Source organism: Vicugna pacos, chromosome 29 (genome assembly GCF_048564905.1).
Source record: "Vicugna pacos chromosome 29, VicPac4, whole genome shotgun sequence".
NCBI lineage: Eukaryota > Metazoa > Chordata > Mammalia > Artiodactyla > Camelidae > Vicugna > Vicugna pacos.
In genome coordinates this window covers 21,921,930-21,949,117 of record NC_133015.1, presented here as the reverse complement: position 1 = coordinate 21,949,117, position 27,188 = coordinate 21,921,930, and the positions used below count along the sequence as shown (strand labels likewise).

Genomic DNA, 27,188 nt, shown 5'->3' with positions numbered 1-27,188 from the left:
TTTTTATTTACAATGTATTTTCTTTTATTTACATTTTTTAGACTGTTTTTGGTCTCGAGTTTCAACACTCTCTCTACCCTGGTTGCACACCTGCTCTAGAAAACTGTAAACAACATTGTTCTCTCCTGCACAGCCCACCTGTCAAAGTCCAAGCTGGTTGCTTGCATCCTGGTAATTACTTCTCAGTTTAGCCTTAACACAAGTGAAAATTTTACTTTCTCATCATATAATAAATAAAAGACATTAGGTAATTAGTAGTGCTCGTATATTTCTAAAATACTAAACAGACAAACAATAAACTGTGAACTTAATCACATGAGTTCTTATACAGTTTCAAGACAGGAAAATTAGAGCTCTCAGCTACAGTCATTTGAATAATCACATTGGATCTGCATTATTTATTAGTTATTACATGCTCAACTGATTCAAGGTTGTACAATGCCTAAAATCATTCCAAAGCAAGCAAACCTTTTGTCTTTTTAATTCTGACTGGATTACACGATGCAAATATTCATATTTAGTTAAATGGCTAAGTTAGTTTCACACATGCCACGGAAGACACATCAGCCATTCTGATCTCCAACCAGACGAGCTTTCTTGATAGAATCCCTTGGAAGGGAGTAATTTGCTCTTTTTGATGAAAAAGCTATGCCAACCTTCAGCCAGATTCTCAACGCTTTTGGTTCTTTAGCAAATCTCTAGGACCAATTCCCCAGAAGACCCAAGAATTCTGGAAAGAGAGCAGCTTGGAGAGACCCAAATGACAGCAAGAACCTCAACTTCTATCAACAGCTTTTGGTCTGGGGCTGCGACCCCCTTTCTTCTTTACTGTCTGGTTACTCACCTTTGATTTTTAGATAAAGTCTTGACAGTACACATTCCCTTTCCTTCCTCCTGTCCCTGGTTTAATTCCTAAATGCTTTTTGGATTTTGTGAAAAGCATGCAGATTGAGGAATTCTGATTGATTCAACTTCCAACATTTTTTGGGGGGTGGAGGGAGGGGAGTTTACAGAATTGACTAAAACCAGCTGAGAACCAAGAAGCCACCCTTTATTTTTTTTCCCCAGATAGAGAACCATCTGTTTATAGTCTTGGAGCCTGTGTGACTTTTAGGGCAATTCTCTGTTCTATTGTATGAAGAAGGAAAGTTCTTAAATATCATAGTTTTTCACCTGCGTCAACCAAAGAAATGGAGAAATGAGAGTTGGTTACTTTGATTTGCTGCTAAAATGAAAAGTAGGTTTGGCTTTATTCACTGTAAAAACTAAATAATAAAGGATTCACACCAAGCGTGAATTTTTTTTTGCCAGCAAAAGTTAAACCATCAAAGAAACCTCTTTCAAATACTAACAAATTTACTTACAAACACCTATATTTATTATTTCATAAATAGGCGCAACGGTTTCCATAAAAAAAGATTAAATACAGACACAGTATGAAGAAACAATAATACAGTGCCATAAAGGTTATAATTTAGCTGTTTCCAATCTGTTTCTGCATCTAATAAAATACCAGGTAAGCATTTGGCAGCTTTATACATAAAAGGACTTAAATGACATTTACTAACCATTACACAAAAAGTGATACAAAAAAGCAATTTTTTTGCAGTATAAAATAAATGTGTTTGCATTTCCCTTCATATGGTCTCTTTTTGTCTGATCAATGAGACAAAGCCAATTTTTTTTGAAATTAAAATCATTTGGGAATATGGTTTTTTTCCAAATATTTTGAAAATATAGAACTATTAGTCAGTTGTTTTAAAAACGAAGTAAAAATATGAATGTTTGCCAATTTAACCCCTATTGTGAAATCAATAAACTGGAATGAGCCAGTTTGAAATTACAATTTAGCTACAAAAACATTCACATTTTATACTCTAGGAGAGTGACATAGATGCCATTTACAAACCTGCTATGACTGCTACATCAAGCCATTTAAAAAGTCTTTAGTAGTTTCATATAAACACCCATTATGAAAACCACTGGGAAAGCCGGGCTTCACCCGGGACGTCTACAGTCGCTAAGGCAGGACTATGGCAGCACTTCACAGCAAACCCAACACAAAACCGGGGCGGCCCACGCCTCCTTCAGGGCGAGGGGAAACAGCGTCCAGAAAGGCTTAAAAAAATAATAAAGAAGCATGACTATTTCTTCCAGAGTGGGGGACCCACGAGCTCAAACGGTCCTAAGTGCTCAGCAACTTGTATTTTCTAATCAAACGGAGGGCTGCCTGGCGGCGCAAAGCAACCCGCGGCGGAAAGACTTCCCTGAATGCCTCAGTGGAAAGAGGAGGTGTTCAGATTCTCAGGTGAGGTACAGTGCTTTGTCCCTCTGCACGCCTCTGTGTGAAGAGAAAACAAACGACGTCGCGTTAACCGACGGCCCGCGCCGCGCGGGCCCGGGGGCTGTGCGCACTGGCTCTCGTCCGCGGGCCGGGGCCGGGCGCCGGGCCGGGGCGGGGCGCAGCCAAAGCGGACTGGATCTAAGCGCGCCTATTCTTGGGACGGCTGCAAGGCTGCTGGACAACGCCTGCTTCCCCCAGCACGGAACCATTCCAGATTATCTTTAGGGAAGCAGGAAGGGACGGACGCCGGCCCCTTGCGTCGCCTCGGGAGCGGGGCACCACACGCATGCTATGAGAGCGGCCCGCCAGCAGGTGGCGACGGCCGGCCGCTTACCCACTGCTGCAGTAGTCGCTATTCCAGTCCACCGGCTGGGCGGGCGGATTTCTGCACCCGGAGCGCACGTACTCCATGGCCTGGGTGACCACTTGCGCAGCTGTAGATGTAGGGTTGATTATAGTCTGATAGTCGGGTTGCAGATTAAATCCCTGAAAGGGAAAGCAAGGCCACAAATAAGAAGAAAAGCACCTACTAGTTACCCACTGTTTGCAAACACCGCTGCCTTCTTGCTCGCCTCCCTGCAAGGGCAGGCGTGTCCCAAGGACCCAGAAAACTTAAAGATGGAAAAGAAGCGCCCACAACCCCATTCTTCTTACCTTCCCCTCATTTAAACATGTGTTAGAAAACCCTGAATTCTATTCTGGAGCAGATCAATTGAATCGAGAAACAATTTAAAATTGAGAAAAGCCAACTCAATCAAAACAAAGGGAAAAGGCTCTAAACACCTCGAAGTTTATGTTTTCTGTCAAGCCTAAGGATACATTAATAGTTAATCCCCAGAATATGCAACAGAATCTTCTTTGAAGGATTCAGGCAGCAGGTGGCTGAGTGTTTTATTAGACTACACCTATTCACATATTGTTCTCAAAACCCTTTTTCTTCATTCAATCACAAAGGGACCATCTGCTTCTTCTTTTATTTGTACTTCTTTCTCAGCTAAAAAATTTCAACCAAAGCTTTTTAACAGTTGTTGGACTAGGATAGGGAAAGAAATTCAAAACAACCGCTGGAGGAGACAGAAGCAAGAGCATAAGACTGAGCAAATATTTTTTAATTGAAAAGTCTATTAACTGGCAAATAATAATCAGACTTCAGGAAGAGTCTTTTAATACACTGGTATGGTGGAGTGTTGACTTTTAATCCTTGCTGAGTTATTAAAAATTCAAGGACAGAATCTCTGAAGTATATAGCTGTATCTGGTAAACAAAAAGCATTATACACTGAGATTTATTTTTAGCTTATCTGGTGAATTCAAGAATGGCATAAGCAAGCTTTGCTGGAAATGACCAAAAAAGCAGCTTAATTAATCTTGTGGCTGTCTCTTTCTGTAGGAGATTCTCACATGGTTTTTAACCACTGAAAAAAAATCAAGAGATTTAAAAATGAATCGTCCTCTATTTACTTGCAGGTTCTTTTGAAGGCATAATACTGTTGGGAATTTACATCTCTGAAAAAAAATTCAGCAGAATGATCAGAGGGCTGATTTTTCACTCAGGATATTTCCTTCGACTTTTATCCATGTTTGAGGGTAACTTGGGTAAAGACTCAAAGACATCTATTATCAAATGTCCTCAATTCTCAGTCCTGGCTTTAAGATATTAATTTATTTTCTATTCAAATGATAACTACTTCAAGCCAGTGTCCACCCAAACTCCCACCAAAGCTGTGTATGCATGAAAGACAAGATGGTGAAGGATGGGAAGTGGGGTATTCAGCCAGCTTGGTTATCTGACCTCGCGGAGGCTGGAGGGCACAAGCATGTCTCCTTAATTAACAGCTGGTTTGTGTGAGGTAAGCTTGTTTATGCAGACACCACCTGCAGCTCAAGCCACAAACATTTCCCACAACAGGAGGGCGAAAAGTGAGAGGTTGCACCGGGGAGTTTGGTTCTCCGGGCCTTTACCGCCCTGCGTCTCTGTCGTGCGAGGGGCTGCCCTGGCTGCGGTGAACTGCATCTGTTTCATTTTGGTCCCATAATGTCTTTCTGGGGCTTACCAGCCAGCTTTCTCGACTTCTCTCCCGAGTGTCTCACGTGATGCTGGGAAACGGCAGGACCAAGGCCTCAGAGAGAGGAGCCTCAGGTCCACTTGTGTACCAGCCCTGTTGTCAGGGCCGCCCAGCAACCAGCGACTGGAGAGCCTCCGGGCCCAGCACTCAGCAGTGGCTCAATAAGTCACGTTTTCCAATAAATAAATTTTAACACTAACTCTTTGATGCTACCCTTGGAAGGGCACGGGGAGCGTCAACGTGTAAATGCCAAGGCTCTCCAATCTTTTTAATGTAAAGTTCTCCACGTTGGATTTCTGCACAATTGACAAAAGGTAACCTAACAGTAAGCAAGACTTGAAAACAGAATAGCTGAAAGCACCTCCCTTTAGCTAAAGGTATGGAAACACGTGAGAAACTAAAAATAAATAAAAACAAACCAACCTGCTCCTACCCAACCCCAGCAATCACACAACAGAAGCCACCACTGCTTTTTCTTCCATCCGATGAACAAGCCTTCTCAAGCTTGGGGGGCGAATTATCAGGAGAACATTAATTTTTAAGTGGACTTTAAGATTCAATGGGTCACTTCAGTTTAAAAATACCAAAATTATGTGTTATCTACAAAGGTCAGAAATTTAAAAGTCAGCTAACTTCAATGCCTGCATTTAAGATCACTCATATTAAAACAACCAAAGACCAAGAAAAACACAAGCAAAGCCTGAAGTAACACGATCTCGCTTGCTTTCAGCTCAGAAAATGAAGCATTCTTCTGAAGACTGTATTAAGAGACGCTGAAGTCAAACCTAGAACTAAAGCCATTTTGATTATTGATGTAAATACGAATAAACAATGCTGATATACACTTTTGAAAACTGTTTGCTTAGCGGTCTAATTAAACAAGACCGAGCAGTTTGCATTTTAATGCTCAAGAGAAAAATCACCAACTGTTTTGTAGCATGCCTGGAATTTTAAATTTCATTTTCTGGTGCCAGATTGAAATAAAAATAGGAAACACGATAAAGATTAATTTGATGTCAGAAGGGACATTTGCTCTTTAATTAGATTTCTGTAGCCCTCGCCGTTCAGTTGCGCCACCGCAGCAAGTCCTAAAAAAGCCCCCAGCACAACCAAACAGTGACCCTCATATCCACACTTTACTGGGAACTAATTTCATTTCCTGCCTGTCTGGAGAGGCATTTTCAACAGGCATCAATGTTTTTGTCTTCACAACTGATTTATTCATCAATCTCAATGTGATTTTTTTTAAACCTTTAAATTACACCCAAATCCTAAAGCAGCTGTTTATTACACAAGGAAATTGAAAATCTGTCTGTGTGATATCATACAAAGATCTTTTTTTCTTAAGGTTATAAAGGAAGTTGACAGATATTAATGATTTTTTTTTCCTCTTGACCTCATTTGACAGTATAGCGTACAGAAAAAAAAAGGAAGAAAATTAGACCCCCAAAAACAGGTCCATGGGTTTGGCGTATAAAATATTACTCTAGGAAAAAAAAAATCATTCCTGGCGGGCGCTAACATCATTTCTGTAGGATACATTCGTTTTTCAAAAGGATAATAAAACAGCTATAGTAATGTTGAAATATGAGACATTATTTAAAAAATACAGTACTCACGAAATTTCTTTCTCTTTTTTTTTCTTTTTCTTTTTTGGTGTTTGAAAATGGGACCATGGCCCCCGTACTTAGGAAGCAAACACCTTCAGGATGAAGATGGTGGATCAGACAGGTCTCACTCCGGCCCTGGGAACTACAACCACGGGCTAAAGCGCTGCTTTGGGGACGTGGACACCGACCCCGCAGACGGCGGCGACCGTGACGCACTGAGGGCAGCAGGGGTGACTGACTCTGTGCTCTGTGGTTCCCCCCACACCCTCCCGCCTTCTGATTCTTAAAGGGTCTCTTCTTCTTGTCCTCCTGCCTTGAGAGGGGGCTCCTTTATCCCTCCCAGCCCGTCCCGGGGCTGTTCCTCCACATGCCCTGCAGCTCCTCCCCTGGTTTCTTACTTCTGTAGAATTCTAGTAATGCACCTGTTTATCTTATTTCCACCTGCCCCCTCCCCTGCTGCCCCCCCCCCCCCCTGGCCGATGTGAGCTCCTCGGGGCAGAACTCGCTTTCCAGAGCCAGGACAATGCCAGGCACACATTCAGGTTCAATGAATTTTTTTTGAATAAATAAAAAATTGTAAAACTTCCAAGGATTTGAGACTCCACAAACTAGCCTGTAATTTCTTCTAATATTTCAACTTCTACTACTATTTTTTATTCACTCATTTGTTCATTTGTCCCTTCAACCATTATTTTGTTGACCGCCTACCGGGATCAAGGCATCGTTCAAAGGGATCTCAGTCATCGCAGTCTCTGCGGCGGCATTTACTCCCTGTTTTGGGGTCGTGTCATTTTGTGACATGTCACTATTAATGCGAACTGAAACCAGGCCCTGTCACCTCAGCGAGAACACTTCCTGCGACGCACTAACGGAACGGACTTAAAGATCGATGGATAGCTTGTCCGGTATGATCTGTTCTATTTTTTCCTATTCAGTTAAGAATTCTATATGGAAAGACACATCTCTCAGGTTTCCCCACGTGGCCCTATGTCATCCTGCAATGTTTGAATTCACAGGCAGCCCATCTAAGGTGTGAGGACAAACAGAAAAAGGAACGGTCTGCGTGGACACGTTAGCAAAAAGGTGCCCTCCCTGCACAGAGCTCTGGCCCTCAGCCTGGGGAGGGGACTGACTGTGCCTCCTGTCTGCTTCTCTCCAGGAAGAAACAGCCCCTCAACTACAGCCCTGTGAGCAAACACGGGCCCTCGGCCGGGCAGCACCCTTAGCGGGGGGTCAACCCACACGACTCAGACTACCAACTCCTTACTCAAACACTACTGCTTCATCAAAACACAAGGGCATCCAAGAGTGTGCCTCTTACTATGCGTTATGCCTGATGGAAAGCGTGGAAATCGGACTCTGTGAATATCACTTGTTGGTCACTAACGCCGCTGAAGATGAGGCAGGATGGTGGAGGCTGGCGTCTCCCCCGTCTCCTTCCCTTGTGGGTCGACAGCTAGGTTGTTGGATCCGGGGAAGGAAGTCGTCTGAGCTTGATCGATACCCTTGGCTTGGGGACCAGTGAAGACTCCGGTCAAGACACAAGTCCTCTGCTCTCCACAGCCATTTAACCTCAGAACTAACTAGGATTTAAAGACCCTCCCAATTCTTAGGAGACAACAGGGCCTCTAGTGGGAAACTGCTGAGAGCCTACAAAAATGACTGAGTCAGAGGCAGCGGGTCTAGCGTTGAAGAATCCAGGCTCTGATTTCTGAAGAGAGATGGCTTTGAGTTCTAGCTCTGGCCTTAGGGACACATAACTCAGCTCTGCTGAGCCTGCGCTTCCCCACCTGTGAAATGAAGACGCTGCCAGGGCCTGCACTGTGAAGCTCCGAAATTAAAGATGAGGTGAGGTAACGTATTAAGGTTTGTTACTGTCACCTCCTGGAAATCCTGTCTGTAACTATAATAATAAAAATGAACTTGGGGTTATGTATATTTGATTCCTATTTCTGCCTCCCCTCCACCCCTCCCTAGTCCAATCACAGGCTCAAATTCCAGAGGGCCAGGTGTCCCTCCTCTAAGGCTATGTTTGCATATTTAATTATAGCTCTGGGAACAACAGAGTAATTGGATTATAAAAGTGATAGATTAATTTGATGTGATTCGTAGTTTTTACCTTGATCTATTTTTTTACAACAAGTTTTTAGGATTTTTTGATGCTTTATGTTCAGTTTACATCATTTGCTCCTTAGTCTCCAATTTTAAAAATAACATCAAAATCCAAAAGGAAAACTTGATTTCAAATAAAACTTAAGCTAAGACTGCACACAAATGATTTCCATACGTGGGGGAGTGGACAGGGAGGCTCCCAAACCTCCTGTGTTTTCTCATCTCTGTAGAAGCCAGATACCCATTTTTAAATAAAACTCTGGTTATCATTTTCATTTCTTTAGGACTCTAAAGGTTGTACCAAATTCGGTATTTCTGACCATAAACCACGGGCGGGCTTTCATTCTGCAGAATACATTGGACTCACCAGGCATATCAGTCAAGACTTCCTCATTTCCAATATACAGATACCTCAAATAGCCTTCTCAACCCCGAAGAGGTCTTTAGCATCAGTGCCATCTCAAATAACAAGGGAACTTTACTCAAGAAGCAGCAAGAAGGGTGATGAGGACGACGAAGCAGGCGGGAACCCTGGTAAAGGAACCGGGGAGGACGGAAGGCGGAGGGCCGGTGGTGCGAGCTGCCCTGCTCGTCACCTGCCGAGCAGTCTCTCCGGAAGCCGATGCCTTCCGGTCTCTCTCCACTTGAACCCAAGGACAGGAGACAGCAGCCCAGCCCAGCGGGGAGCAGACCCCCGGCGCCTGGCACGTACCTGCTGCAGGGTCGGGGAGTGTAAGGCGGGCTGGACCTGCATGGGGAGCTGGTTCCCGAGGGGCTGCTGCATGCTGAGCGGCTGGTGCGGCTGCAGGTTGAGATGCTGGTGCAGAGGCGGGCTGATCTGCAGCGGGGGAGGGGGGGACACGGCCATGTTCGCTATAGACACAGTCACTGGCATTTGGTTACTGGCCTTGGGGGCTATGCTCCTGGGGAGGCTGGGGTGCATGGCGGTGAGGTGAGGGCTCATTCCGGGCTGCTGGTGGTAGTGGGAGCTTAGGTACAGAGCTGAGTGGGCCTGGCTGGGCCCCGGGAACACGGCCGGGGGCTTGGAGTTGACCAGCGGCGGCGGCTGCGACGCCTTCACGTCCACGGGCTCGCTGTAGCTCTGCGGGGGAAACAGACGGGGGTCAGAGACGCACGCGCGGCGCCTTCCGCTCCGGGAGGCTCTGCGAGCCGCTCCCGGGCTTGCACGGGACCAGCCCTCCCCGACCCTCAGCAGCTCCTCCGCCGTTGTTTGCCGCGTGACCACGCGCACCTGACGGAGCGCATTCTCTTCGGTGAAATCTAGAACAATGTTTGGCGACAGTTTTTCCCCCTTTGCTTAAATGCTAAGCTCTAACTTGGTGACTTTTGTCATCATCCCAAGAAAGAGAAACAGGTAAGAGGTGGGGTGGATGCCATCAGTACCACCTAGCAGGGGCTGCCGGAGCGGCTCACTTGGAAGGGAATTCCATCCTGGAGTTCTTCGATTAATTGTATGTTTAGTTTTAAATTTTTACCCTTTATGTTTTCAAAGAGGCTTGGCCTAGCTATTTGCACAAAGAAAACAAAGCTGGTTGATGGAACTAGATGAGAAAGAAAAGAGTTCTAAAGTAGCTCTCTGAAGTCATATAAGACCATGTTAATATACCTTCAAAGTAACCATAGAACTCAGCTTGATTTTTTTAAAAGAAGTTGGTGATGAATTGTTCTCAGTAATGAACTGGATAAAAATAAGCTCTCTTAGAAATCTGAGACTCCATCATAAATTAATGTAATTTTGCCCTAACTTTTTTCACACCTGCACACGGCCTTTCCTAATAATCGTGTAATTGACTTAAAAACGACGCCTGTCAGTGGGAGCTGAGAAGCAGCAGGAATTGGCCCGGAGGCATTTCTTCTTGGGCATGAACCTCCCTCCACTTCTGCTGAGAGGAAGGGGCTGATGAACAAATGGTGAAGGGGGAGAGCAGCTGGGGAGGAAAATGCTAACATGTCCTTCTGGAGGAGAAAGGTCGCTTTGTCAAAACGAGGTCTTGAGGAGGGACCCCTGCCCTGATTCTGTGACCTCGAAGTTGTGCTTCTTCCGTTGATAAGCCAACATGAGTTTCTGGTTACTCAGCACTGCAGGGCCTGCCCGAACTCCCCCTGCTCCGTCTCCGTGCGGAACTGCGGACAGACGGGTACTTAGGGACTCTGGTTCATCACCACGATGACATGAAACTCCACGCAGAACTTCATCTCACCAGCCAGCCTGCAGCACTGCTGGCCACGCAATTCATTTCCTCCCACAGTGGAGGACAATTAAGTGAGAGCCACAGCAAGAACAGTGCAGCCTCTGTGTGCTGACCGGAGGTGGCCAGGCTGTGGTGGACGGGCTCGTAGCCTCCTCTGCTGTCTCCATAGAAAGGACATGACCGACATCTGGAAGAATCTGCCAAACCATGGAGACCTGGGGTCCTGCGAGACTGACTCCTCCATGTAGAACAGATAGTAAGGTGTACCCCAAAGAATCCTCTCCTTTTTCTCTGAGTCAGTATTTTTTTAAATTTAATTTTTTCAATTGAAGTGTAGTTGATTTATAGTGTTAGTTTCAGGTGTACAGCAAAGTGATTCAGTTTTATATATATATATACCTATATATTTATACGTACTTTCAGATTTTTTTCCTTTATAGCTTATTACAAGAAATTGAATATAGTTCCCTGCACTCTACAGTAGGTCCTTGTTGTTTATCTATTTTATATACAGTAGTGTGTGTTAATTGCAAACTGAGTCAGTATTGATGCAGCTTTCTGAAATAGAAATGGACATTCAGACTCCCTGTCTTTTGCACTGACATGAAAAATGTCCAAAATTGTTTACAAAAATTTTCAAGGGGAGGCTTTCGACTTAAGAAGCTTTATTAAATGTAGTGCTTTTGATTAAACAAAAAGAAAAAATCTGAAGTCGATTTTCTTTTTTTTTGCTTCCACTTAAAAATTCTTATTGTTGATGTGCAGAGCGGTGAACAATTCAAGGAAAAGGTCAAACAGGTTAACTCAGGCTGTGTAAACAGTGACTAGTTCTACAGCAGAATAACATGTACTGCAGTGATATGCCTCAAAAATCACTCCATATATGCCAAGAAGATTATGTGCTTGTTGTGAATCTGTAAGTCATGTGGGAAAGCATTTTCATTGGGTTTGCATTCCTTCTTTTCTGACTATTGCAGAAGGGCTAATTTCATAGTTAGTCACATTCTGCATCAACTTCATACAGCAAAAGAACGACTACACAGTGACCAGATAGCTACAAGATGCACCTGCTAGTGCATCGTCTCTTCACCATGATTCCTGGGTCATCAGAAAAGATATTTTTTTTAAGGTTGGGACTAGAATCTCGGTGTCCCATGCTCCTGGCACAGTGCAGGAGCACAAAGACTAACATGTTTGTTGAATGACTGAATGACTGTTCTTGAACAATACTGCAGGCAGTCAGTGTTGCCCTTGCTGTGGTTCCTGCTAAGACATGCCATTCCTCTTCCTAAGGGATGAGGAAAGATCTGAAATCTTTGAAAACCTACAGAATATCAGATTGATCTCCACTCTCTTCTCTGCTCTTATCATGAACCACACCTTTCCAGAAAAAAAAAACCACAATAAATTATAACCCTTAATTTTTCCTTTGGTATGGTACTGTGTGCTTGGTTCCCCACTGGATCTTGGGTGGATGGTAGGCAGCAGGGAAGCTTTATTGTGTTTCACCTGTATTTTGAGAATTTGTATCTTTACGTAAAGATCCACTCATTTAGACGGGAAAAAAACCTACTTCTGGCTTCACTTCTGATTAATTCTTAATCAGTCTAATACAATAGACCACCTATTAATTACAGAGCTATTTGATTGTTTTGGAAGATCGGTAAAACAAGTTCATTTTCCATAGCAAAGTCACATGAATTCATAATCTGACTGAATGGGAATACGAAGAAATCACAAGTTTAATGTACTCTCAGTGTCATTTTCTTCCAATTAAAGTATGAAATCAAGCGTATTATCTTGCCAATAATGATAGTGTACATGGAAGATCTCTACACATTCCGTTCAGAAATTAGAACTATTTTCTCATATAGACTAAATAATTTAAATTTGTTTCTAATTTCAAACACATTAACTACTTTTATTTAGTGGTGTGTGTGTTGTGGCGGTCACCTGACAAACGTGATCTTAGTGTATCCACAACTGAAAATCAGCCCTCAAATGTGGTATTTTCATGGGATGAACGTGTAACTTGCTATTGGTTTATGAATAAGTTCTATTTCCTGTTTTCTTTTGGACCACTGATTCTAAAAGATGTTTTCTATAAGCAAATGGTGTGTGTGTGTGTGTGTGTTTGTGTATGTGTATTTGTGTGTGTGTGTGTGTGTGTGTTGGGAGGTGGAGCGATAGAGACATTCTGGGTCTTTTCAGTAGTCTTTCACAAAGGATACAACTCTATAAACATTAAGATATTTCTTACTAACCAAGTTGTCGATTGTCTGAGATAGTTTCAATCCCATTTACTTTGTATAATGGAGATAATACTGCATAGTGTATAAGTGCTCCCATTCTGGGATAAGTGCTGTAAAAATGAAAGATTGCCAAAGCAATTGTTATTTAAAATAGCAAAGTATAAACACAAGACATAAAACTCAGTGGAAGCAACAATATAGGAGTTGCCGGACCACATCAGATTAATAGTCCATCTAATTTGATTCTTGTTTCCAGCACTGACCAATACTTGATGCACTGGAAATTAAACAGAATTTATGCACCTACTCAATTGTGCATTGTTACTTCTGGAAGGAAAATTCTTCCTGGTCCTTGCAGGTGATTAACTTACACCCTGAAGCATGAGATTTTATTATCTTTAAATCACAATCTGGGCTTACGGAGCTGCAAATTTTATGTTAATAGTCATAAAACGACCCATCCTATTTTCAAATTCAGACCCGATATTTATCTCAATAGCTCTCCATGGTGTGAATTCTAGAAGTTACCTCATCCTGTATGAAGAAATCATTTCTTTTGTTTCAGATTGACTATCCTTTAAGTGAACGGAGAATGGTATTTCTTTCCTATGGTCATGGCAACAGAGAACTTACATAATTTAGTTCAATATTGTCCTATACTGTACATTAAAAAGAAGTTTCCATTGTCCTCTGTAAGTTTGGGCATCCCAGCTCAAGGTAGAGACAAAATTCTCATATTTGACATATGACCTTCAAGTTATGGGTCTGATGACTTTTACTGAACATACTCATCCAAGTGTTGTCTCCTTCCACGCCGGCGCCCCTGAGAAGCTGTATGCTTTATTTCAATAAAGCTGCTTTTCCTTGGAATATTTGGGAACTTCCCAGTAGGATTCTCTTCAGGGCCTGCAGGACCCCATTTTACATATCCTTAGACAGCACTTTGTCTTTTGCTGGTGAATTTGATTTTTGGAAACGGCTAAGAGTCACTTGAAGCCAAGTCTGTGGGTTGTATCTGGGTGATGTTTGGGGAAAAGAATGAGGTGTGAAAACAATGTAACAAGATTGATTTTGCTAACGTGGCTCATAAACTTTTGCTGAGTGCGGTTCAAAGAGGAGTTTCCAAAATCTTTTGAACCCTGGGAGCAATGATAAAATAAGTTTGTAACCTCCCAAGGTGACTCCTTTGACTGCAACACTCATTTCGGGAATATAAATTCTGGTCCATATGGTAAAATGAAACCCGTTCCAACTGCTTTAAAGTTACACATTGTTTTCAATATAATAATTTAGACTCATGTCGAGGAATTCCAGTCTATGGAAAAACTACATTTCCTTAAGCTTTACTTAACAGCCCAAACTAAAATGTTCTTAAATGGTGTGTAAAACCACTCCAGCCAAGAAGCCGTAGCCTCACGAAGGCGATATTCTCAGTCGTCGGATTATTCGCAGTTGCCTTGACAAAAGGCTCATCAAGACCATTTCGTTTAAGGAACCCGTGTAGATGAGTTTTTTTTCCCAATGTCTAAATCATTTCTTATCTTTATAAAAGAATGTACGCATGAAGCAAATTTTTCTTCTTTTCATGCCATTTTTACGATTTCCTTGTATCAAAGCAGCCTCGCAGACGCTGAAAACACGATCCAGCTAATCTCCGATCATACACAGCACTTGCCTCGTCCTTTGCACACCTATCAATAACAGTACAAAGGAAACTGGTGATAATAACAACTGCTGGTATTACGTGCTTTTCTGTGGTCGAGATCCTAAGTCATGCCACTGATGAGAGTCTCCTGTTTTATTCTCATGGAAACCTAATGAGGGAGGTCCTACTAACTGCTCTGTTTAACACATTAGTAAATTGGTACTTGAAACAGCTGAATAACGTGCACAAAAGCAAGCAGTAAGGAGGTGAGCAACCTGGAATTCGAACCCTCGCCCACGTGCCCCCAGGGCCTGGGTCTCTGCCCTCGAGGGCCCTGGGTGTGACACTGGTGGTGCTTTCCAGGGTCTTAACGCACTCGCCTCAGTGCCTGGTGGAAGCAGAGATGCGGAGGATGCCTTCAAGACCGTCTCCAAACCTAGTTATACATTTTTGCTTCTTGCTTTTAAATTTCTCAATGTAAAGAAACTGTTTGCCTGAAGAACCCATGAGCCTGGTCATGCTCCCTGCTCAGATGGAGTTGTTCCAGTGTGAAATGACGTCTCTGTCGTTCTGGATTCAGGGAGAAGGGAGCCTGATACCCATTCTGGGTCGAACATGCCCTGGTCTGTGTTTCTCTGGCTCAGTCATTTCAAATCCCTCTTCCCTGCTACTATCTCCTGCCCTCTTCCCTTTCAGTCACTTTTACGACTCTTCCCTCCGAAATCTCTCTTTAAATTCTAGAGCCTAAAACTGAACAGGTGAGTCACTCCAGGTCAGACCTGGACCGTGTCTGCAGGACCCATTGCTCCCTTTTCCGCTTCCTTCAACTTGCAGGTGTTTGCATGGTGGGGTGGCCTGTGCTCGGCGGGTCTGTCACTGGCTCCACGTGCCCAGGTGCCACACCTGGAACAAAAGGGCACAGAGCGGTGCTTCCCAACATCCTGCAGGCGCCAGCATCCTCCAAGGGTCTCCACCCCCGAGCCCCAGTCTCATATAAGCCAGGATAGCTTTACAGCTGGCCATCTCATAGGCAAGAGTTGGTCCAGAATTTTATTAAAGATAACAAGAGATCATAGTTCTAAGGACAGAAATATCGATAATCATTCAGGGTAGAGAAAGCCTACAAGCTTTGGAACGAGAGGGCGAGGACTGTGAGTTCTCCCCTGCCATTGCCAGCCTCTCCTGAGTCTCAGATTCTCCAAGGCATTCAGTCTGTCTGCCTAGAAGCTGTCCAGAAAATGGGGTGAGATCTTACTTTGTAGGGTTGTTGTGATGATGAATGGAACAGATATAAAATGCCAAGCACAGCGTGGGACACGTATAAGCTACTCGATAGCCAAGTGCCCTGTGCGTTCGTGTTATTACTGAAAAAAATTCAGTGTCCATCCGAGAATGTCAGTATTGTCCTTCTGAGATGAGAAGGTTAGAACATTTCATCTACTATGACTGAGCTGTTTTATTTTGAGTTGATTTCAACTTTATTTGGGCCTGGAGTCGTGTTAATTAATATGCTGGAATAGAGTCGTGTTAATATAAAGTACATTTAAGCTAAAAATGTTATCATTGAAAGGAAAGGAGCGTTGCTAATCCTATGACTCAGTCTCACAGGTGGAGCCAACATTCCCTGGCTGTCTCTATTTTTTGATTATGTTCCGTAAGAAGCAGTTAATTTTAGAGGATCGTTTCAAACCTCTCAAGCACCACGAAACATTCTACTTTGATCTGTTGTGTTCATCTTCCGGCTCTCGGCACCACGCCTGTGCCTGACAAGGAACAGGTGTCGTGCAGCCCGGGCTGGGATGCAGAGTGTGGCCTGGAGTGGAAGCTCCGAGAAGCAGCAGACTTGACATGGCCGCACACCAGCGAGGGGAAGGGCTGCTGGCCTAGGGACGCCACGCCTTATGGGGTGAAACAAATACATGGCATAGAAACCTGATACCAAAATATGTAGCCCCGGAGGCAACACCGAAGTTGCCAGCAAGAACTTAGGAGACGGACACAGTGCTTTGGCTAATGCAGTATTTCACCGACAAAAGTGACCTTAGGAAACCATCATCAAACAAAAAGACAGCCTACAGAATGGGAGAAAATATTCGCAAACTGACAAGGGGTTAATACCCATATAAACAAATAACTCATACAGCTCAATACAAAAAAGTAATCAAAAATGGGCAAGAGACCTAAACAGACATTTCTCCTAAGAAAACATCCAGATGGCCAGCAGGCAGGAGAAGATACGCTCAACGTCGCTAATTATGAGAGAAGTTCGAATCAAAACTACAGTGAGTTACCACCTCATACCCGTCAGAATGGCCATCGTCAAAAAGTCTACATATGATAAATGCTGGAGAGGGTGTGGAGAAAAGGGAACCCTCCTACACTGTTGGTACGAATGTAAACTGGAAACAGTATAGGTTCTTTAAAAAACTAAAAATAGAGTTACATTATGATCCAGCAAATTTCACTCATGGGCATATATCCGGAAAAGGTAAAAGCTCTAATTGGAAAAGATACCTGCACCCCAATGCTCATAGCAGCACTATTTACAACAGCCAAGACATGGAAGCAACCTAAGTGTCCATCAGCAGATGATTAGTTTAAGAAAGGTGTGAGATATATATACACACACACACACACACATACACACACACAATGAATATTACTCAGCTATAAAAAATAATAAAATACTAAAAAAAAAATGAAATACCACCATTTGCAGCAACATGGATGGACCTAGAGATGATCATACTAAGTGAAGTAAGTCAGACAAAGACAAAGACAAATGTTACATGATATCACTCACATGTGGAATATAAAAAATAATACAAATCTATACACAAAACAGAAACAGACTCACAGAAACAAACTCATGGTTACCAAAGGGGAAAGGGAGTGGGGGGTGGAAAAATTAGATTTATCGGATCCACAGACCCAAACTATTAAACAAAACAGAAAAGCAACAAGAATTTACTATATGGAACAGGGAACTATATTCCATATCGTGTAATAACCTATTATGGAAGATAATCTGAAAATATTTATATATAACTGAATCACTTTGCTGTACACCTGAAAATACATAATACTGTAACACAAACGTGCTTTAAGTGGCCTTAGAAGAGAAGACGCCGGTGCTCCACCCTGACTTGCGGGGCGGGGGGTGTGCTATGGAAGCAGGTCGAGCACGCTGGCAGGAGCAGGTGCAGGAGGGCCCAGCACAAGGACTGAGGGAGGTGGAGGTCAGCTCCGGGCCCGGGCACTTGTTACCTGCGTGAAACTCTTCCTCTTTGGTGGATTGTTAACCATCAAGCCTACTTTGAGGATAGGGCGTGGGGGCTGAGTGAAGTCATTCACATAAAGTTATCTCTTAAACACAGAAGCCCGATCAAGTCACCCCCTGCGGAAGCCCGTTCGGGGGTGTCCTGCTGCACAGAGAATCAAGCCTGGCTCCTTGCCAGGCCCTGCAAGGCCTTCGTGGCTGGGCTGCTGCCCACCCTCCCAGCTCCATCTCAAACCACACTCCAGCCACACCGACCTCCTCTCACTCCAAGGAGGGATTTCTGTCCCCCGTGCCTGCACCTGCTGCACTGCTGCCCGGCGGGCTCCGTCCCAGGCGCCCTCTGTGTCCCTCTGTCTTCCCTTGCACTCAGCTCCAGTGTCACCCTTCAAAGAGGGCTCGGCAGACCACCCGATCAGATGCCTTGCTTTGTTTCCTTCAGAAAGCTTCGATTCACAAAGATCTCGGTCATTTTTACTAACTTATGTTTTCACTAGTGGTCTCCCCAGACTGGAGAGAAAGCTCTTTAAGTGCAGGGGACGAACCTGCCAGTTCTCCACCGCGTCCTCCCAGCCTGGCCCAGGGCTCGGCACAGACCCCCGCCCAGGGAAATTCACCAAGTGAGCATGTGAATGAGTGAACGGGAAAGAGGGAGCTTGGCTGGCACCCTGGGGTGACCTGGAACTGTATCATTGGCAAGCAGCACTTTACAACTGCACCTTCAGGTCTTCCAGAATAGGGAAATAATTTATAACATACTAAGATTATAACATGGAAAAATACTTGTGTAAATATGAATGGCTGTTATTTTCCTTGTGATAATTTTAAATGGGAAAGAAATGGGTTTTTACATATGTTTCTGTGTGCAGTCGGCGGGCAGGCTGGTAAATTTTCTGCATGTGCCTGCAAGGTTATATTGCAAATATCCCAACCACATACAACATCAGGGAACCATCTTTCTAACCTGGAGAGGGTGTTCATAACTTTTCTTCAATTTGTGCACATACAATAGATACTTGTACATAAATAGACATTCAACCGCTCCGGCAAAATCCCTACTGCCAGAGAGATGAAAAACAACAGAGTAAGCTGGAAAGAAAGCGCTTGGTTTTTTTAAATGTAGAAATGGCAGTTCGCAGCATTTATACAAATTGCCGTATATGGAGGGTTGCAACTCGGAGAATGAATAGTAAGAAAAGTTGCAGCCAAGAGCAAATCTGAGGACACTCGTTTTGCAAGTAAAGGGCTTAGTCAGTGTTGCAGCATCCTGGCAATCTGCTTTGCATTGGGTTTGAGAGTGTGTGCACTGATTTTCTTGTACGTAAAATGTTCTGACTAAAACTTCTATTTAAAATGCTCAAAAAGAAACTTATCTCGGATGAAATAAGAAGAATTCATATGTCCTCTAACATTTTGGGCATATTAATCTGAATAATATCAAGTGACTACATCACCCAATGGCTGGATGGATCTAAGACTTTGTACCTCACTGTTTTTCTTGCTATAATTTTATATATGTGCTGTGAATTCTGTAAATACACAGAAAAGTGAAATGGTATCAGCAGAAAATATAAATAGCTTCAAAACTAGCTGGAAAAATTAGAAAGTGTGAGATCTGTAGTGAGATAGCACAGATGAGCTAGAAATTTTAAGGTTAAAAAATAAATGTGAAGTTTTCCCACAATGTCGTATCTTAGTTGTGGAACATAAAGTTGCGTTAGACCAACAGTGTCCTGGGATCTCTTATGCCTTGTGGATTTAGTGCTCCTTTTTCTTCTATGCATCATACATTCATTATCTATTGTCCTCAATAAAAACTATTTTATATAATTAGAATTGTTGGAAGAAGGGGGTGGACGTTTGTGGATAGAAGAGAAAGTATTTTTCGTGGGTGCATAGAATGAAGCCCAGAGCCTCACGCCACACTGAGCCAAGTGGCAGCCACATTTGGACTTAAATGACACAGTGTCCAGTTCTCACATCTGCAGCCCTGTCTCTGTGAGGTGAGCTCCCTGAGAATCTACAAGAGGAATTACAGCTTTAATAACCCGACATCAGAGTTAATGCGAGTGTTTCTAACAGAAAGGATTTGTGTTTGAGATAGGCTAATGCATACAATATTTTAAAGTGGTGTTTTCATTTTCAAATGAAATGATGCATTTTTTTCATTTGTTCGTTTTGGCCGCTTTACATCCTTACGATGTTGTAATGAGGCCAAAACTGAAGACAGTTGGCATCTCCTTAGCAAAGAGCAATGGGATCGAGTCGGGGTCATGGTGGCAGAACTTGGTGAAACAGAAGGCTGGCTCAGGATTAACAATGCACTGTGACCAACCCTCAGACCAACAACCCACAGGCAGGCAGCGTAGCACATAAGGCCAGTGGATGCTGCTCTGGTCCTTTAGGTATGAACAAATATTTGTATAACATACAGCTTTGTTTAGAATTTACTTGTTCTTTTTCAGCAAATAAGATTGTGCAGAAATGCTAACATAATCTTTTATGCTTCCAAATGGCCATCATTGTCTGCAGCAAGATGGCCACACTCCGTCACAGACCACACGATTGCCCGTTACCTTGGATACAAGGCTGGCTCTGTATGCTGCCAGTTGCTTCAGGTACTCCTTCTTTGCAGCCTCTGTTTTCTTTTTATAGACCTGTAACAACAAAGAATCTTAAATTAGAAAGTGCATCTGCTTTTGTTTCCAGAGGGGTACAACGGAGAATGATAATTGCGGGTGTGCGCGCACATGCACACATGTATATAATGTGATAATATATATCTCCCCAAAGACTGTATTTTCTTACCAAAACACATTTTTAAGAAACATGGCAATAGACTAGAAAAGAAAAAGATTAATAGCAGTGGAGTTTTCCATTCTGTGTAACGCTCATGAAAAGGTTTATTTGGGTTACTTTGAGAGTGGAGGTAGTTGGCTTGGAAAGATACTATTGATGCAGGTTCCCAGGGAAACCACACGTGAGCAAAGAAGCCATTCGTATTTATAAAATGGGCAGATGATTCTACACTGCATTCAAATCTGGATATATACACTCCACGCAAAATACAGAAACAAGGCCAGAATTCAGTGACCAATTATGTCCAGTAAGTAAATCAAAGGAACAGATACGGAGTCTGCAGGTTCATCACTCTTTCAAAATTTCGTGCCTTGAAGTTCTATTCTCAGAGCAGCAGGAGTCGGTGATGGCAGTTAAAGTCACATTTGGGATGGACGGGGGACCCCGAGCGGCCGAGGACCGCGTGTGTGCGGTGCTTGCTCTGGTCACACCCTTTCCATGAAAACCCTGCAAGGACCAGGTCTGTAGATGCCTCGGTGTGAAAAGGCAAAAGTGTTCTGAGTGGAATTGCAGTTTACAGAGGCTTTTCATTTTGCAGAGGACATCATCTTGCAAACAAAAGTAAAATCATCCTAAACTGAGCAAAAGTACTGAATAATGACGTGCTGGGAGGCCAAAGGTCACGTGGCTTAGTTAAACAGAGAAAAGTCATTAGAGTCAAAATGAATGGTTAGCAAAGTGAATCTTCACGGGGCTCTGCTACCATTAAATTGATCCTTTCAGGGCTTTAGGGTCTTTTTTTGGTCAATCTTTTGAAATCAGCCCTAAAGAACAAAATCTTTTCATTCATTCTTTGAATGTATTTTCATCAGTAAGACTATTTTAAATTTCCTGCATCTTGAATTTTACAGCAGAGAATGAGGCTTGGCTAATAACTGTAATGCTGAGCTTGAAACCAGACATAGATCAGCAGGAGAAGTGGCTATAGACTTAGTCAGGAGTAGTTAAATGTAGATTATGTCTAAAGACCAAAGATCTGCCAAAGTCAGTGGCAGAGGTCAATTTATGGTTTCTGATGTGGAGGGTGGTTTGCTGAGCTCAGTCCCCAGCTGTGAAATTCAAGGTGTGAGAAATATTACTTACTCATGAATATTTTAATTAAAGTGGAACATTTTACTTAAGGTAAACAAATGAGTAAACTTGTCAACAGAATTATAAAGGACCCTATGAAATGAATGTGCTAATTGTTTCTCCTTAGGGAGATCTTCAGCCTAGTCTTTCATATTTGGCATTCTGTTATAATAAGAGGCAATTATAATAAGTCAATTAAGAATTCATATCATATTATATAATCATTGTGTCATCTTTACAATATATGCAACTAAAGAAACTTAAAAGAAATTTTTTAGTACAAAGCCCATTAATCCTTTGGTTCAATTACAAGAGAATTCTAAATTTACTGAGCTAAGTATTAGACATCAAATTCAGATCCTTTTTTAGAAATTCATACATGAAAACAAATAAACACTAAATTACAGCAAATGTCTTTCAATAGTATGATCCATGTATATTGCACGCTTTGGTTCAGCCACAATCAGAAACACAGAGCCCTCCTGCTTTTTATTGATTTATTTCTTTCTTCAAAGACAGATTTCTGTTTGTAGTCCTCCCTCCAATCTCTCCTCCAAGACATAATTTATAATTAATGACTTTAAACTGACAATGTTTACATTTACTTTTAACACCTTAAAACTGTTTCGAGAGGCTTTTTCTCCCACACAGACAGAAGTCCTATTCAGGATTTGCAAGCAAATATTTAGCAAAAATATCTCTGATGGTAGTATGCATTTGCGTACTCAAAACATTTCTATCATGTTTTTTTAAAATTAATATGCTATTCCAAGTGACCCCCAGGCAGCTAACCAGGGTTCATTTAGCTTCCCAAGGCAAATGTAACACACTTGGGTCCATAGTATTGCCCAAAGCATCATTTTCTAGGCAGCACAGATAAGACGGTGTTGCCAGGCGGTCTGATTGTAGCATCTCTCATCTTTCTTGTGTTCGGTTTCTATTGAAACCGCAACACTGTAACTACGGGAGGGCTCCTGGTGGTTAACATCCCACAAGGTGTTAACTTTCCTGAAATTTGTTGATTAACCACTGCGAGAGAAAGGTGGTTAACTCAGTGCGTTTCAGGCTGAACATGTGCCCTCTGGTTTCACGGGGAGATCGATGTCGTTACGGGATCCCTGACTAGCATCGCGAGCGTCCTGTTTCCCACAAATGGCTCCCTGTCGGCATTGATGATTGGCTACGTGGGATCCTAGTGCGAGCGCCTAAATACCACTTTAGAAAAGAGTAAACTCATCACGTCACATTACATGGATTGATGGGTCCGCTCTTCGCTGAATAGCAGCAGATGTTCAGAGGGAGGATGCAAAGGGTGGTAATTTCAGGAGGTGTAGTTCTGTAATTGTGTTTAAAGGGTGTGTGTGGTGGGAAGCCCAGATTAGAATTAAAATCTGAGGTGGTTTCCCCTACGGTAATTTAGAACCTCCAACTTTGAGAACTACCTAATGGCTCAAATATCACACACCCTGTATGTCTTCAGGAAGCTACCCTCTAAAATTGCACAGGATTCTTAATGAATTCTATATTTGATGGAAATGTCTGAAGGAGGACCTCAAATGTATGAGAAAATGATAAAAAAAAAAGTTAAATTCCTACTTCAGAACAGATGTTTTAAAATCATCAGTAAAAAGTTCCTAAAAAACGTTTCAAAGCTCTGTTCATGGATGGAGAGGGTCTTCTGCTTGCAGAAACCAAAGATGATGTTGACTGTGTTTGGCCATGACCAGCCCGCTGCAATGATCAAACCTTCTAGCCTAGGAAGATGGGTCTGATTTACGTCCAAGCTGAGTCTGGGAAAGAAACGGTCTTTCTCTCTCTCAGGGAAAGACAAATATTTTAAAGATATGTGATTCATAACAGTAAATATTAGTACTCAGCTGAGCTACAAAATGGCTTCCAAATGGTCTACAGCTGTTTGAAATAAAGTGCAAGGTTGGCCAGATGAGGATTTGAAAATCGTAATACATCATTTATCATTTTCCCCAGCTCATCCAAACACTTTTGAATTCATCCTGTCCTAACTTAGTTATGTGCTGTGGTTTGTTATTCTAAGAAAGCTACCATATCCTATCTAAGGATTGCATCTCAGTGGCTAAACTAAAACAGACATCAAATTGCAATTCCAGAGAATCCAGATTCCGTTCATGTAATCTAGTGATTCACTGAATCATTTTTTAAATGCTCTAAATACCAGCATGTATATGTGTTTTTATAGGCTAATATAATCTCTAATTAAAATCAGCAGTTTAGCATCTGAATATGATGCACTCAAATAGAAAAAATTCTAATACAACCTGTCACTTTGCCTTTTTTTTTTTACTTTCTGCTCCCTCCTCAAATGATCCATCTAACTTATACAGAAAAGTAAAATCTTATAAATACCACTTAATTCCTTCTTCCTTCCTTCTTTTCTGCTCTGGCTCTTAGTTAATCTCTAGTCATAGTTTATTTCAAACCAACTCTTTACAGTAATAATAAGAAAAACCATAATTCTTCCAATTCTGGATTTTATTCAAACACCATAAAATTAAAACTAGAAGGCATTTTTCTTTTTCGTTAACTTCAAATGCAGTCCCCCCCTTTTAAGTTCATATTTATAGAAAAAGCTTAGAGATAGTTATATATAAGGAATAAAAATTTAATCACAACCCCCTGTCATGTCCTTGAGAAATTAACATTTGCAGCATCTTTCAATGCTGTGTTATTTAGGACATTTAGAGCAAGTGCATCTGTGTTTCATACAGAACTCGGTCCTCAAATGCAGTTAAATTTCCATTTGTGTAACTTGCTCAGCGTTTCTTAAGCATTCCAGAACTCAAAGAACTTTATAAAGTAGCATTCAGAGTATTGAAGATATTATACAATGCGACACAAATCTTGCTATCGATTCTTTTCAGGACCCATCAGATGCATCTGAATAGCCTACACAGTAAGGGTGTGACCTATTTCTGGAATGGTAGGTCTCAGAAGCAAGCTCCTTGTCTGAAAAATGGCTGCAAAATATATCTGTCAACTTATTAAATGAGGATGACTGGGGTGATTATGGTGACGTTCAATTACACTTAACAAAATACTGAGGGGATCTATTATGTCCCTGCATGGTGTGAGGTAGTAAAGCTACATAATAAAAGAAAGGCATTAAAAATATGCCTCTCCTGTGTGCATTTTTTGTGTCAGGAATTTTATATATCTCTATATATACACACATAATCACATATATTTACATACCGATACACATACACACAATACGTGTTATATGTAATCAGATTGATCTGATGTCTAAGAGCCATCTTTGTTTATGCATTGGTTCCTCCTGGCTGCATGAGATCTCCCCTTGCTGCCTCTCTGTGAATCTATTTCTGTTTTGTAGATAAGTTCATTAGTGTCTTCTTTTCTTTTTTTAATTCCACACATGACTGATATCACATGGTATTTTTCTTTCTCTTTCTGGCTTACTTCACTTAGAAAGCGCTGTCTCAAGTTTTTATGAATAGAAACTTCTTACATTCTACAGGTTTTAAATGAACAATCATTTTCTACATCCTCTGCTCCTAGTTTAAAAAAAAAAACTGGGGCAATGCATAATGTTTATAAGGAAATGGCCAAGATAAACACATGTGTGAATGTTACAGTGCAACAGGATTTTAGTTAACCTTAAGTATTGTTGACATAAAATCCAAATTTTATCATAAGATACGGGGTGGGGGGAGGGGGAAGCCCAGCAGCATTTCCGTAGTGGGTGTTTGGGCACCAATGAGGGGTAAATGATTGGATTCCGTAGGCTCAGAGGATTTGTCAGCTGCCTCATAAGTATAATTCTGGCTCTTCATATCCCTGCTGCTTCTAATTTAGCAGGACAGGCTCATAATTGAAGCAAATTAACTATTTACACTTGCCACTTCTACCAGGGGAAGAGGACACAGCAGTAGGGAAGAATGAGGAGGAAATTACATTCTCTGCACTTGAGTCAGATCTGCCCTTATATAAACACATTAACAGTAATTTCAGGAGGCGTCAAACATAGGGATAAATACTGAGGGATAAAATAATGAGCTGTTGCTATTGAGCTGAGCTGCTATGGCTAATATCCCTGGATATGAATTATGCATCCTGAAAGAAGGCATATGTTACCATATTCAAACCGTCTCCCTGCAAGTGATATCTGCTCATTAGGCTCTGGTTCTCGAGGTAAATCCACGCTCCCCTCCCACGACAGGGCTGCATTTACAGAAATACGCTCCCTGGGCACCGTGGGCTGTGGTTTCTCCCGAACACACCAAACTCTGCACAGACCTTCCAGTCCATTTTTAGCCTAACAGCATGTTTATTTAGCTCTTTGGCTGAAGCTTTAAAGCCATTTAATGTAATGTAAACAAGAACATTTTGTTTGTAATTTGCTAAATGTATTACAGCCCAACTGTGTCTCCAATTAGGAACTTAAGGTTCATTTAGTCATTCACATCTGGTTCTGATTTAAGGTGACTTTCCTTTCCCACTTAAGAGTGCACTTTCCATGGCTAAAAAGGACCCAGGAATGCTTTACAACGCTTTGGATCCATCCCTTTTGCTCCAAAGCTGGATGGACTCTTTAATTTAATGGGTCAGATTTGCTCTCTGTTGTCACTGTGGACTCAGATCCCAGACTTCGATGACCAGAATCAGAGAATCCAGAAACAGTGGGGAGAGACAGGAAATTTAGCTGGACTCTCATTTAAAAAAAAAAAAAAAAAAAAAAAAGATGCCGAGGGCTGCTGAAACTCCAAGGAGTCTAATATAAAGGGCGTGACCTTGTTACGTTATTACTTTTCTTTCTCTGTAGGTTCCAGGCGGTGAAAGATTAGTAGCAAAGGCCAACATCACAGCCACACTTAGGGTTTATTTCCCTTTCTCCATCTGGTGCCTTTTTAAAAGAACTTAGTATGCTTCCGAAAAGGGCTCTCCATTGTCTTAACGATTCATTAGCATTTAAAACCTCTGGTTGGAATCCCAAACACAATTCGGCTCCCATTCCGGATGCAGCACCATCTTCTAAAGCATTAACATGGAGCGATCTCGGATATGTGACGTTTTTGCTCGGTGGCTTTGGTAGGAACGATCCCTAAGGGAGGTCTTGTGTTCCTGGAGGATTTGTATCACTTCTTTCAGCTTCCTTTTGATTTCTCTTCTTTGAGAGATCCTTCACAGAAACCAAAGCACATTTGGTTTCTCCCTCACCATGGATTCTGAAAATAGGGATCACCCCTTCTGCAGTGGCTTCCAATCCCCGCCTGCGCAGCACAGCGAGGAAGCACGCGGCAGACGCACACAGAGCGCTGTGCGCGCTGCTCCTCTGGCTGGCAAGAACGCATTCCATTGTAATCTCACTAATAGCTGTTTTTCCTTAAACATTGTAATTTTCTGAGCCCCTAATAAGTCATCGATAATTTTGTCCATTTTCCCTGGTTTGTGTTTATATTTGTGGCTGTTCATAATTGTGGGCTATTATGACAACCGGAGTCTTGAACAATCGTGGCGCATGAAATCCTCGCCTTCTACTTGAAGCGGCTGCCTGCACGCCGCCAGCGGCACCACGTGGGGCGATTCCGGAGCACGCGCATCGGTCCTCAGTTTTGAAGTTTAATGGGCTGCCTCCAATCGGCTCCGACAACATTCCTTTAAAAATACATAGTGGTGCTTCCCAATTGTAATATTAAGTGAGAGAAAAGTACAATTAGTTTACGTTTGAAACAGAGGTCTATCG

General features: G+C 42.3%; 1 protein-coding gene across 3 annotated transcripts in view; it reads right to left on the bottom strand.

Annotated features, from left to right (window-relative positions):
- Positions 1–987: 987 nt before the first annotated feature.
- Positions 988–27,188, bottom strand: part of TOX (thymocyte selection associated high mobility group box) — a 270,368-nt gene continuing 244,167 nt past the window's right edge. For all 3 annotated transcript variants that reach the window (XM_006204683.3, XM_072951923.1, XM_072951924.1), the window contains 4 exons: positions 20,095–20,175; positions 8,844–9,233; positions 2,679–2,830; positions 988–2,341 (listed from right to left, as the gene is read on the bottom strand). In XM_006204683.3, the coding sequence (XP_006204745.1) occupies positions 2,305–2,341; positions 2,679–2,830; positions 8,844–9,233; positions 20,095–20,175 (660 nt within the window). In that variant the 3' untranslated portion in view covers positions 988–2,304. The remainder of the gene's footprint in view (positions 2,342–2,678; positions 2,831–8,843; positions 9,234–20,094; positions 20,176–27,188) is intronic.